The 12,734-nt window shown below is 44.3% G+C and overlaps 1 protein-coding gene across 1 annotated transcript in view; it reads right to left on the bottom strand.

The window, feature by feature from the left end:
* Positions 1 to 5,190, bottom strand: part of Etnppl (ethanolamine-phosphate phospho-lyase) — a 20,862-nt gene extending 15,672 nt beyond the window's left edge. Inside the window, exons 1-3 of the mRNA XM_005357282.1 lie at positions 5,003 to 5,190; positions 1,875 to 1,993; positions 1,502 to 1,661 (exon numbers count right to left, since the gene is read on the bottom strand). Coding sequence (XP_005357339.1) covers positions 1,502 to 1,661; positions 1,875 to 1,993; positions 5,003 to 5,058 — 335 coding nt within the window. The 5' untranslated portion in view covers positions 5,059 to 5,190. The remainder of the gene's footprint in view (positions 1 to 1,501; positions 1,662 to 1,874; positions 1,994 to 5,002) is intronic.
* Between the last annotated feature and the right edge of the window lie 7,544 nt (positions 5,191 to 12,734).

Below are 12,734 nucleotides of genomic sequence, written 5' to 3'. Positions count from 1 at the left end.
CTCCCTCCTTCCTTCCTTCCTTCCTTTGTTTTTGTTTTGCTTTTTTTTCAAGACAGGCTTTCTCTGTAGCTTTGGAGCCTGTCCTGGAACTAGCTGTTGTAGACCAGGCTGGCCTCGAATTCACAGAGATCTGACTGTCTCTGCATCTTGAGTGCTGGGATTAAAGGTGTGTGCCACCATCACCATGTGTCACAGCCATTAAGGACTAAGACACAGAAGAAACCCAGAAAAATGACAGCCAAGCTTCCCACTTCTCATAGCTGCACCAATGATGACTAGTTTTAAGGATCCTGAAAAGCCCATTGTATACCCTATCTAGGAGGGATGGAAGAAGACCCTCTAGCCTGGCTGCCAATCCATGTCCCAGGGACTCATTATTTGATTAAGGAAAGAACATCATCAGGTTATTGTACCTAGTTTAGGAGTCTAAATATACTTTCCTTACTTGGATAAACATCGCTCAAGGGATGCTTGTGATCAGATGAGCATTTGCTTCTGTGTATTCTCACAATAATGTTGCAAGGCAAGTATTGCCATCTCCGTTTCTATGGGAACCAGAGCCAGGTTTACAGCTGATTGGACATATGGCCAGGATCTAGACAGACGCCTGGTCGACTTTGAGACTTTATTTATTTATTTATTTATTTGCAGGAAGTATGCAGCATCATGCGTGTTCTCTAATGACTGCACTGTTTGGCACCCATTCCTCATTGATAGGCTAGGATTCTCTAAAGATGACAAACACTATACAACACTATACTTCATGTATAAAAGGCAAGGATGGCTTCTAACAATACAGGAGATCTTCAAAGACCGCCTCAGTTCTTTCTAAAACAAAATAATGATGTGCTCATTATAAAATACCATATGGAAAAAGGGTCACAGAAAATCACACAAGCAGACATTATAGCTTTCTAAATAACAAATTCAATACAGTTAACCCTTTAAAAACAGGAATGCTGTATACTGCTTTTCTCTAACATGATTTCCGGCTGCACACATCCTAAGGCATGCATCTGCATACCATACTTTCTGATACCTGTAGAGTTATCCACAGGATGGGTATGTAACCATTTACGCTTACAAAATTTAAAAGTTGGAATGTATCTTCACTTGAATTTCCTGGTGTTTGTGTTGAGAAAATATGTTCAATTATTGTAGGAATGCAAGTTAGTAAAAAAAAATCTTATGAAATTACCACTTGGTTAGGAGGGTCATTTACTTGCTGAGATCTGCATTTATGTATTGAAAGGACTCATGTGAGCCCGCCATTTATATTACACATTTTACTGAGTGACAAGATGATGTCACTGTATCCTCTTATGCTCTGAGTCTTGAAATAAACGATACAGAAAAGTCTGCTTCTAATCAAGGTCCCTTAGTGAGTGGCAGAATTTCCTTTTTTTTTTTTTTTATAGACATCTGTATCACTCCACGCATCAAAAGGAAAAGGTACGCAGGCGTAAAAGGGGCGTGAGGATGTCAGAAACCAGACACTTACCCCGAATTTGTAAAGTAGCAAACAGAGAGCGTCTGCGGCAGGGTGGCTGTAAGGCGCTTGGCGTACTCCACGATGTTGTCGTGGAGGAAGCGAGAATTCGTGTTGAGTAGTTCCATCTGTTTTGCAGCGGCTTTGACCACTTCTGGGTGGCAGTGTCCCACTAAAATGTAGGACATAAAGTAACAGTCAACAGCCCTAGGAGCTTGGGAAGAGAGGGGAATTTTGATGGAAAAAGAGAAAGGGGTTGGGTTCCTTCTCCCGCGTTTTACGGAAGCTTTCCCCTTTTAGGGCGACTCAGCAGAGGGACAGCTGACATGAAATTCCCCGAGATGAACTGGCATTTCCTCCAACGCTCTGCGCGCAGGTTGCTTACCGTGAGCCACGTTGTTGATGCAGTCCAAGTACCTTTGGCCTTTCTCGTCAAACATGTACTGCCCCTGGGCTCGCATTATTTTGATGGGATCCGCAGCAAAGAAAACTTTGCAAGAGGGCCTAGACATAGGCAAAGGAAATACTTTGGTCCCGTCAGACAATGCAGTATTTTTCCTTCTCAATGGAGGTCAATCATCAGTTGAAAATTAAAACAAATTTCAATTATAAGGGAAAGGGAAAACAGAGCCCACGTGACCGCATCGTTTTTTCATTCTACATTAGTTTTGAATCTCTCCTCTTAATTCGCCACTGGTGTCACTGCTCACATTTCTTTGTTAAAATATCCACAGTTTAACAGCTCTGTTTACAGGTGCACAAATCAGCTTACTTAAAACTCGGCTCTCTTTGGGACATTTTATTCTACTGGAATAAAGTTGACCACCCTCACATAGGGGGTGATAACTATGCATTTCCTTATAATTCGAAGAAAGAGAGGAGGGAAATAGGTGGTCTTACATGAGATAATGTCTATTAACAGCAGTTTCTGACATTTCCCGAGAGCCAAGGTGAAAAGTACCTTTAAAAGGCACAGAGCCCTCTGCAGCCTGTAGCGGTTCAGTAAGACCCAAGATTCTCTGTGGGCCTCTTAACTTGTAGATACAATCTAACTGTTGAGTTTGAGTCCACAAGAATTTTCTCTCTCTCTCTCTCTTTTTTTTTTTAAATTTTAGCTGATGCTGAAAAAAAAATATATATATAAACTAGTCTACTGGTGGTGGTCTCTGAGTTCAAGGACGGCCTGGTCTACAGAGTGAGTTCCAGAACAGCCAGGACTACACAGAGAAACCCTATCACAGAAACAAAACAAAACAAAACCTACATAAACTAGGAGATGGGCTATAGCTCTCTCATGAACTGCTTCTCTAATAGACATAAGTGCTAAGATCTAATCCTTAATATTGTACAAAAACCTACAGCAACTTTTACCATAGCTGTAAGTCCTTTTAAAGTTTGAGGTTACTCACTACTACCGATAATCAAAACACTTTTAAACAGCTGCACTTCCCCTTAATAAATATTGCAAAGTCTCCACAAACCCCTAGGATATATGCAAAGTTCTTTTACATATGCAAAAGCACCAAAATAAAAACCATAGTTTTAGGCTTAAATGTCCATTGGGCCAAGATCAGAAACTTCAGTAGCATTGTGCTTGGCCATATATTATGCCATAAGTGTTCATTGAAATAACCAAGAATTATGGGGGCTTATTTTGCTCACAAAAGCATCCCAGAGGGGGCTGGAGAGATGGCTCAGCGGTTGAGAGCACTGACTCTTCTTCCAGAGGTCCTGGGTTCAATTCCCAGCAGCCACATGGTGGCTCACGGCCATCACATGATGAGATCTGGTGCCCTCTTTTGGGGTGCAGGGACACATGCAGGCAGAATACTGTGTATGTAATAAATAAATAATCTTTTAAAAAAATGAAAAAAAAAGCATCCCAGAACAAACGAATTTAAGTATTTAAGATGGGAAAGTCATTTATTTGATACAGGACAAGTGCCACTCAAAATACATGAAAATTCTCTTTGTAGTATTTAGCTCTAAGTTATTTATATTTAGTTATAAAGTTCCTTATAATTTGGAGAAAGAGAGAGGAGGGGGAAACAGGTATAGGTATTATATAAGATAATATTTATTAAAACATTTATCTGTTTCTGACATATCAGGTGTTTTTGTTGTTTTGTCTGAGACAGGGTTTCTCTGTATAGTCCTGGCTGTCCTGGAACTCAGAGATCCATTTGCCTCTGCCTCCCTACTGCATGTGTCACCACCAGTAGACTAGTTTATATGATTTTTCAGCATCAGCTAATATTAAAAGACAGACAGAGACAGAGAGAGAGAGAGAGAGAGAGAGAGAGAGAGAGAGAGAGAGAGAGAGAGAGAATGAATTCTTGTGGACTCAAAGTCAACGGTTAGATTGTATCTACAAATTATGAGGCACACAGAGAACCTTGGGTCTTACTGAGAGCTGAGCTGCAGGCTGCAGAGGGCTCTGTTCCTTTTAAAGGTACTTTCCACCTTGGCTCTCAGATTGTAAAATTCTCCCTTATCCCATCTCCAACACTACTCTTCTCCTTTCACAGACTTTGCCGTTTTCCCTCAGAAATTATGTTTCCGAATGAATCTAGTTTAAAAGGTGTCAATCAGTGAGTGGGGGGAGGAACTTGGGCCACTGTGAGAGAGGTCTTAGTCTCCTCGACCTTTTAGAACCCTCCTGATGGAAGCCAGGAGCTTTTGTACCAGAACCTGCTCAGCATTTCTGCCCGGAACACATTGCTTCTTTCCCTTATCTCTTGGTCTGTGCACTGTGCATTGGCGACAGCACCAGGTACATGCGCACTATGGATAGCTGCTTCCACAACGTTAGGGCACAGTCCGTATTGTCCTTTAAAAACCCATACACAAGATAGTATCTCACTCACTCTCCTTTGCTCCTGGAATGTTAATAAGACTTGACAGGGATGAATGAGCACGACACCTAGCTGGGAACAGAGTTCAGGCCAGTCTTTTATACACAGTTCTATTATTAACACATAACACGGACAAAACAAACGCCAGGAGAACACAGCATCTAAAAATCGACGTGAGGACCCAGCTTAGGAAGAAGCTATAACGTGCCCACGAAGGCCCCACGTTTTATATAGGGGATTTAAGTTTTCTGCTAGCTGCTGAAACGCTTTATTGCCTCACCAAACACACGGGAAAAGTTCACTTTAAACAGAGGTTGTCAGAATGTGTTTGTTTTCTAAGCCATCACTCAAATGATTTCTGAGTTCAGCTGTAGAGTTGATGAGCATGGAGGCGTGTTCCCCCAGCCCGCTCACTGTGCTCTTTTCCCAAGGCTGGATACCCGCCTTCAGGAGAGTGTGAGTTGGAGGAGCCGGCACCTCCAGCCACCTGCTTCCCCGCCTCTGGGAGACACAGAAAGCTCAGGTTGGGGCTTCTAGGAGTACCTCTTGGACAGGCAGAACTCTCCTTTCAGAGCCCGGGGGGTGTGGCGCTCTGTCTCTCCCACCCAGCTTCAACTGTTTTGTCCTCTGCCCCTTTCAGCCCGCTAAGGCTCCTTACCCGATGTGCTTGTCCCGCAGCGCCAGGGTGTCCGGTTTGCTATACAGCTCGCACATGGTCGTGCTCTTCCAGTGTGCCTGCCTCTGGAGGAGCCTGGGACACAGGATATATTTTCCTCCTGAGGTCTCCTGCCCTGGGCGTCGGAGGTCACTGGTGGCATTAACCACCTAGGGTCATTCCCCTTTTAAGTGTTGCCTGCCTTTGCCCTTCGCCAAGTCCCTCCCTCCCTCGCACTCCCCTGCTCCACCTGGTGCTGGCTTGGCAAGTCAGCAGCCCAGCAGCCGGCCACCAGTACCTCCCAGTCGGACTGGCTCCAGTCCCTTCTCTGCAGACGTCCCCTGCCCCTCCCCACCTTGTAATTCCGTTTACCTCACCTTTCGTTTTCCTAACTTTGCCTGCTTCTGCTTTTCTTCCTCCTCTGCCTGCAATTTCCTGCTTTCCCACTTTCTGCCTTCTTTTTAGTGCACTTATATATTATCTTGTGAATCAAGCCTGCCATTTACTGTACACAATAGCAAACAGGTCATACACTCCCTTGTCACAAGTCTGGGACTCAGCCACGTCTCCAACCGGGAGTGGTAGATCTGGCATTCCGAACATCTACTCTGTTGTTGTTGTTTGTTTGCTTTTGTTTTTCCTAGACAGGATTTCTCTGTGAACTGGAATTAGCTCAGTAGCCAAGGCTGGCCTTGAACTCACAGAGATCTGCCAGCTTCTGTCCCCCCCCCCCCCCGCCCCAGTGCTGGAATTAAAGGCAGGTGCCACCACCATCCAACTCCAAACATCTACTCTTAATAGTTCCAGGTAGACACAGACCTTCAATCCCCGAAGTCAGGCTATTTCTTACCCCACATTCCCTCGGTTCCCAGTAGTGAACTTGGTACTCATTCCTGCACCCCCCCATCCCCAAGGATAGCTTCTCATATCGATGAAATTTGAAGTTAAATTGGGCAGTGGTGGCGCACGCCTTTAATCCCAGCACTCGGGAGGCAGAGGCAGGCGGATCTCTGTGAGTTCGAGACCAGCCTGGTCTACAAGCGCTAGTTCCAGGACAGGCTCCAAAACCACAGAGAAACCCTGTCTCGAAAAAAACCTAAAAAAAAAAAGATTGATTGAACCTTAATTAAAAATAGCCACTGGGTCATAAACGACTTTTAAAACCAGAGGTTACCTAGTAGGTTCTCTTGATAAGAACCAAGGGGCCTTAGGGAAGGAGCCAGAGGTTCAAGGTTCCACAGCTGCTTAGCCTGAAGCCAGGCTGTAGAGTTCCAGTTAATTCTGCGCCTTGGGAGGCCAGCAGAGAAAGCCTAATTTGTTTTAATGCGTCTAGTAATCATTTGGGTAAAGATATTAATTTATACTAAAGTACATCTAGGACAATTTATTTTTCTAAGCTAGGTGGAGGAAAGGAGCAAAGGGCGCCAGGGTATTTGCATGAAATCTCATGTATAATCCTGCTGTAATGTTGAAAGATGTTGCCTACTGAAGGTCATAGCAGTACAAGTCATGAGTGGCCACGTCCTTTCTATCAACCCCAGGTTCCTTGATAGTCTCCGTACTCAAAATCACGGTCTTTACACAATCTCTCAAGAGTTTTGGGTTCCAAGTCTGGCTCATTCATGAGCTGGCTGGGCTTCTTCATATTTGGGGATCGTATTTCTTAGTATAAAAAAATGATCTCTCTCGGCTTTAAAGTAATGCAAATACGTCTTAAATGAAGTCAAGACTTGGTGTCTCGGAAGGAGAGTCCCAAGCCCCCCTTCCTTTTTGGTTACTTTGCATTCTTTCCCAGTGATCTGATGATTCTTTTGGCTTTTGATGTCAGCCATGTGCCAAGTTTACATCTCCATGCCTACCCTCCTTGCCCGCCCGCTCTGTGCCTTTCTTCTCAGTCCCAGGCTCACCCGCTTCCTTTTCTGGCATCTTCAAGTCTCCTAGACTATCGGTCTCAGCGAGCTCAAAATGAAAGCTTTGTTCTACCTCGCTGGGGGCAATTTTGAAGTCCTAAACTATTGCTTTAGAAAATCTTGCTTTACTAGGCCTTTAATCGCTCACTTACTATCTAGCAAGTGCTCACCCTCTTCCAGGAAAGATGTCCTGGAGGTGGGACAGTTAACCAGATGGAGCAACCCTACCCACCAGAGTTCACTACTGTCAACCCCCTCCCTCCCCGCCCGCAGAGGCTCTCTCACTCCCAGGGATTCAATAGCTCTGGCTCTGCTCTGTCCGGTAGACAGGCAGTAGACACAGATGGTTACAGATTGACACGTGGGGGGCAGCCTGAGCTGAGACCTGCTGTAGGCACAGGTGGTTACAGATTGACATTTGGAGCAGTCTGAGCCGAGACCTGCTGTGCCAGCATACAGCTCACACTTAAGTTCACCTCTTTCTTCTCCCCCCCCCTTTTAATATGTCCATGAACACATTTCAATTATGAATATAAACTTGGCTTGTCTTTCTGTTAATCAACACGACTGTTGAAGGACAGAGTGATGAATAAATAATAACTTATTTAACAACGTCATAGCTTAAATGGCCTCAGTTAATGACAAATGACCCCAAAGAAATAGACCAAGAAAGTGGGAAGAGGACCAGAAAATTCTGTGCCTTCATTGCATTCCCATATCAAATCACTTCCAAGCCCCATCAACTGCATTCCAAAGCCCTCTGCCCATGGCCACCTGCCGAAAATGCATCTGCATTTCTGTAATTTCTTTCCCTGATTCCCTTCCTCCTCTGCATGGTGATATCCCCTTCCTTACACCCCCAGTGACTGCCAGTTTGCTTCCCCAGGCTCCTCTTGGACTGTTCCACACGGGTTTTAATGACTCTTTGTCAGCTGAGGACTTTGCCTTGGCTTCAGATTTCCATTTAAGTGTCACAGACAGCCTGAGAGAGGTCATTCTTGATGACCAAAGCCAGTTCTCAACTAATTAAAAAAAACAAAACCAAGGGTTCCCTCTCCCCTTTCCCTGCCATGGCCCAGGCTCTTCCCTCTTGATGGGTGTTGTTTTCCATTGTACTCCACTAGCACAATGCTTCCAACACAGTAGACTTTGGTAAATCTGTATTCACTGACTGACTGAATGAATGCACATTTTAATCCTTATAAAATAAAAGCAGTTATGAGCCTCTACTCATTGGTCATTTCTCGAGACTTAGATTCATTATCTCTTACGAAGGGATACTTCATAAGCTATTGCTTTAACACACCATCATTGTTTAACTTATTTCACAATGTGGAATATATAATATTAACTAAGTACAAAGGCCAGTCTTAAATCAAGAGCCAGCACAGAACGCACCCAAATCAAGGTGGATGAAAAGAGAGTAGACATCTAACCTCTAACAAAGCTCTACCAAAAAGAGATTTCGTTTTTGGGGCACATTTCCCACCGTGTTTGCTAGGAATGCGTGTGGTGGTGCCCCTTCCCTCTCCAGGTTGATGTTAACCTTGCTTGGGTCTTGACTGTGTTGGTTGACTGTCCGTATTTTTGAGTGAATCCTGACCCGAAGGCCACAGATTTCTCAATAGCCTAGGCTTGGCTAAATCAATTGTACGTGTTTGACTGAAAGGAGGGCTAGTCCGCCAAGCAGGAGACAATCAAAATGACATTCAGCTGTCAGAGTGGCAGGTTTAAATTTTCTTCTTGGTAAAAATATGCTAAGGTGGGTGAACCATTTGTGCAGAACAGCAGATTCTCTGGCATGTGATATGGGCCTCGCAGTGGAATGTGGGCATCCCCTAGTTCCTTGCCATCTCCCTTGACCTGCCTGGCCCTAACCTCCCTCTCTTGCACAAGGATATGCCCTTTTGAAAACTGTCCATCATCTTCAACAAGTCCTGGGCGTGGTGGTTTCCTGGCGTGGCATACTTCCAGAGGGTCTTATTTCTCTGGGTAGCACATTGGAATTTGTGGGTTGTCTATCTAAGTTCTACCTACTGTGAACATGGAGGTTACCTTGTGACTATATTGCATACATATGCCTGGTTCGGATCAGAAGGTGCTTGACAGATCAAAACTGTGGGTCCTACCCCTGGGAGCTCTGTAAAGAGGATGTTCAATCATAAGTTGCATATATACCTATTTCTCTCAGTACTGGTTACTTCTTTTGGTTCTGTGATCAAAATACGTGATAGAAGCAATGGGGGGAAGGTTTATTTTAGTTCAGGATTTTGGTCCATCATGGTGAGGAAGCCTGGCAGTGTTCATGGCGGATGGACTGTGTGGGAGAGGGCCTCCTATTCTGGCAGACAGAATCAGGGTTTAGGATATAACTTTCAAAAGTTTGATCCTAGTGAGCTGTTTCTGCCGGTTATCCCTGACTTCTTAATGGCTCCACAGCCCTCAAAGTAGCAGCATTGTCTGGGGACCAAGTGTTCTAAGCCATGGTCTGTGTTGAGTTCAAGCTAGATTCACAACATAACACTTTTTTTCTTACCCCCTAAACTGCAGGAGCCTTCCAGACTCGTGTGTAGGTGGTGCGGTTTGAGAGTCTGTAGGAAGGGTTATATTTTAAATACCGCAAGTGTACCACAGTTCCTGATGGTGCAAGTCACCTGCCTGGAAGCCACATACAAACTCCAGAAACAGATCACTGGAGCCTCTGCTTTTCTCCAGATGAGTCTGGGATCTGGAGGATAGAGACTACTTCTAGTATCAAAGGGGTCCAGGAACGTCGATTTGAGCTGAAGGCGTTTGAGAGTCGACAGAGGCCAGGACTTCCCTCACTGTCTAAAAGCAGAGCCTCCAAAAGGAACCCTGACACCACACACTTCTCCAGAGCTTAGGCCTAGAGAAGATCGACTCTTGTCCCTGCTCCTGAGAAGTCAGCACTGTCACAGGCCACCCGCTGTCCCTTCTGTCCTAAGGACCTATCTTGTTCTCTATGGTCATTACCCAATTCTTTTCTCTTTTTGTCTTCCATTTCCTTTCTCTCTCCTTTTTGTCAGTTTGATTCAAAGGCCCAAAGCACTAAATCTAAATGAGCAGAAGAAAAAGTTTTCGTCTGTGACAGACAGCATCAATTTTTTATTTTATTTTATTTTTTTTAAATATTTATTTATTATGTATACAATATTCTGTCTGTGTATATGCTTGAAGGCCAGAAGAGGGCACCAGACCCCATTACAGATGGTTGTGAGCCACCATGTGGTTGCTGGGAATTGAACTCAGGACCATTGGAAGAGCAGGCAGTGCTCTTAACCACTGAGCCATCTCTCCAGTCCCAGCATCAACTTTTTAGAGCAAAGGTTTGTAACCAGGACCTGTTTTTATATGGCCTATGAGTTAAGAATTATTTTTACTTTCTTAGATGGTTAAAGAAATGAAATCCTATAAAATTCAGATGAAGTTTCATTGGAAGATAGCCATGCTTAATGGCTTGTGTAGTGTCTCTGCTCGCGCTGTCTCAAGTGGCATAGCTGGGTCATTGTAGCTAAACGGGGATCTAAGCCAGCCCACATCTGCTCTATCAGTCAGCTCTTCTAGTTTGCTGAGCATCTTCTGCTGTCTTGATTTCCATCTCTCTGTTTTTGTTTGTGCCCATTAGAACTAAGCTTCCAGAGGACAGAGCCCTTACAGCTGGTCCACCAAATCACTCTATCCTACAACATCACAGATAACAGCTGCTTGGTGGAAAGCAGTGGCCAGTATGGCTATTCATTAAACACTTACTGCACGCCAATCACCCATGTCGAGTCTTTCCATCCTGGCAATCACTCTACGCTGGATCATACCATTTGTTGCGTGCTTTGGCTTGCCCCTCCTCTGTTCGTATGTTGCAATTCTGACCCTCAGTCTGGATTTGAATGTGACAGTGCAGATCCTTTTGACTTATGAGGGGCTTATGTGCCAATCTTAAACTGAAAATACTGTCAGTCAAAAATGGGTGGAGCATCCTTAGTCCATCAACATCATAGCTTAGCAACGCAGAGCACTCTGGAGTGTGGGCTGGTCTCTCCTGCCTGATCTTCAGGCTGTCTGGAAATTTCAGCTCATTGTTGCTGTCTTCTTTATGAGGCAGAATGAACTCATATATTGCTAACTCAGGAAAACATGGCAATTCTGCGTAAAATTTCTGAATATTCAGTTGTCAAGTTGAAAATTTTTACTCTGTGCCACAGTGACTCAGGGCCTGTCTGTGCTGGAGACAGAGTCTTTAAAGGGGTCAAATGGGGTCAATGGGAAGACTACTAATCTGATCTGTTGGGGTCCTTACAAATCTAGAAGACCTATACACATGCACACAGGAAATACCATGTAAACACACAGAAAGATAACCACCTTCAGGCCAGATTAGACAAAAGTCAACATGACCACACTTTGATGATCTCAGATTTTATGAAGCCACAATGTTAAGAAAATGGGTTTCTGGCTGGGCAGTGGTGGTGGTGGTGCACACCTTTAATCCTAGCACTTGGGAGGCAGAGGTAGGCGGATCTCTGAGTTCAACTTGGTCTACAAGAGCTAGTTCTAGGACAGGTTAAAAAAAAGAAAGAAAGAAAATTGATTTCTACAATTTAAGTCACCCAGCCCATAACATTTTGTGATGTTGGTCCAGCAAATAAATATACCACTGTTCAGTTTCCTTCTTCAGATGAGAAGAGTGGAGTGCGTGGAGATGAAGTAGGACCTACAGTTAATGCATAGAGAGCTAAACCCTGAGCACTGGGGGTGTGTGTCTCTTGTTTCTTAAAATCCCTGCATCATGCTGCCTCTCTGTGGAGAAGTAGACAGGAGTATGCCTGAGTGGGTAGATACACCATGTAAATACAAACTTTCCTTCCCACTGCAGAACATTCCCAAGGACACAGATCATACCACTGTCTTCCTCCTCCTCTCCCTCCTCCCCTCTCTCTTCCTCTCCTTCTTTTTCTCTCTCCTCCTCTCCCTCTTCCTCTCCCTCCTCCTCTTCCTCCTCCTCTATCCTTCTTTCTCTCCCTCTTCCTCTCCCTCTTCCCTTCCTTCCTCCTTTTCCTCCTCTGCTTCTTTCCCCTTTACTTTCTTCTCTTCCTCCTCCTCCTCTTAGTGTCTCAATATTCTGATTGCAGCACAAGGGAGAACAAGGGTGTCATTATGAATGTGGAGTACTATGTACATATACCCAACACCTGGGCAATGTGTTCCCAGTCTGCTAGGATTTGCATAACTAAATGAAATCTCTTTCAAAATCTGCCTTAGGTTTTTTGTTTGTTTGTTTTTCAAGACAGAGTTCCTCTGTGCTCTGTAGACCAGGCTGGCCTTAAACTCACAGAGATCCACCTGCCTCTGCCTCCTGAGTGCTAGGATTAAAGAGGTCACCACCTTAAGTTTTATTTGTTGTATTTTTTTTAGTTAGCATAAAAATATTGTTTCATTGTTGTTGTGATTTCATACACACATGTCAATTTGTTTTTATTAATCTGTTTCCTTGTTACCCTCCCCCACCTTCCTCTGCCCTTTTCTTTCCTTCCCACAAAGTGTCTCCTCTACTTTCATGCCATGTATAATACTATACTTCATCGTGTGTACATGCGTGTGGAGGTCAGAGGTCAACCTGCTGGAGTCATGTCTTTCCTTCTAGCACGCAGATCCTGGGACTGAATTCAGATCTTCAGGCTTGGTGGCAGGCTCTTTACCCTGAGTCACCTTGCCAGTCCTAGTAATGAACTTCACAATGCCTCTCATTTTCCTTAGTAATAAAAATCCATGACCATGTGTGAGACTTGTGACTTTTTTTTTTTTTTTTT

The sequence above is a fragment of the Microtus ochrogaster genome, chromosome 21 (assembly GCF_000317375.1).
Source record: "Microtus ochrogaster isolate Prairie Vole_2 chromosome 21, MicOch1.0, whole genome shotgun sequence".
Lineage (NCBI taxonomy): Eukaryota > Metazoa > Chordata > Mammalia > Rodentia > Cricetidae > Microtus > Microtus ochrogaster.
The sequence above is the reverse complement of the archived record's forward strand: the minus strand, read 5'-3'. Positions and strand labels throughout refer to the sequence as shown.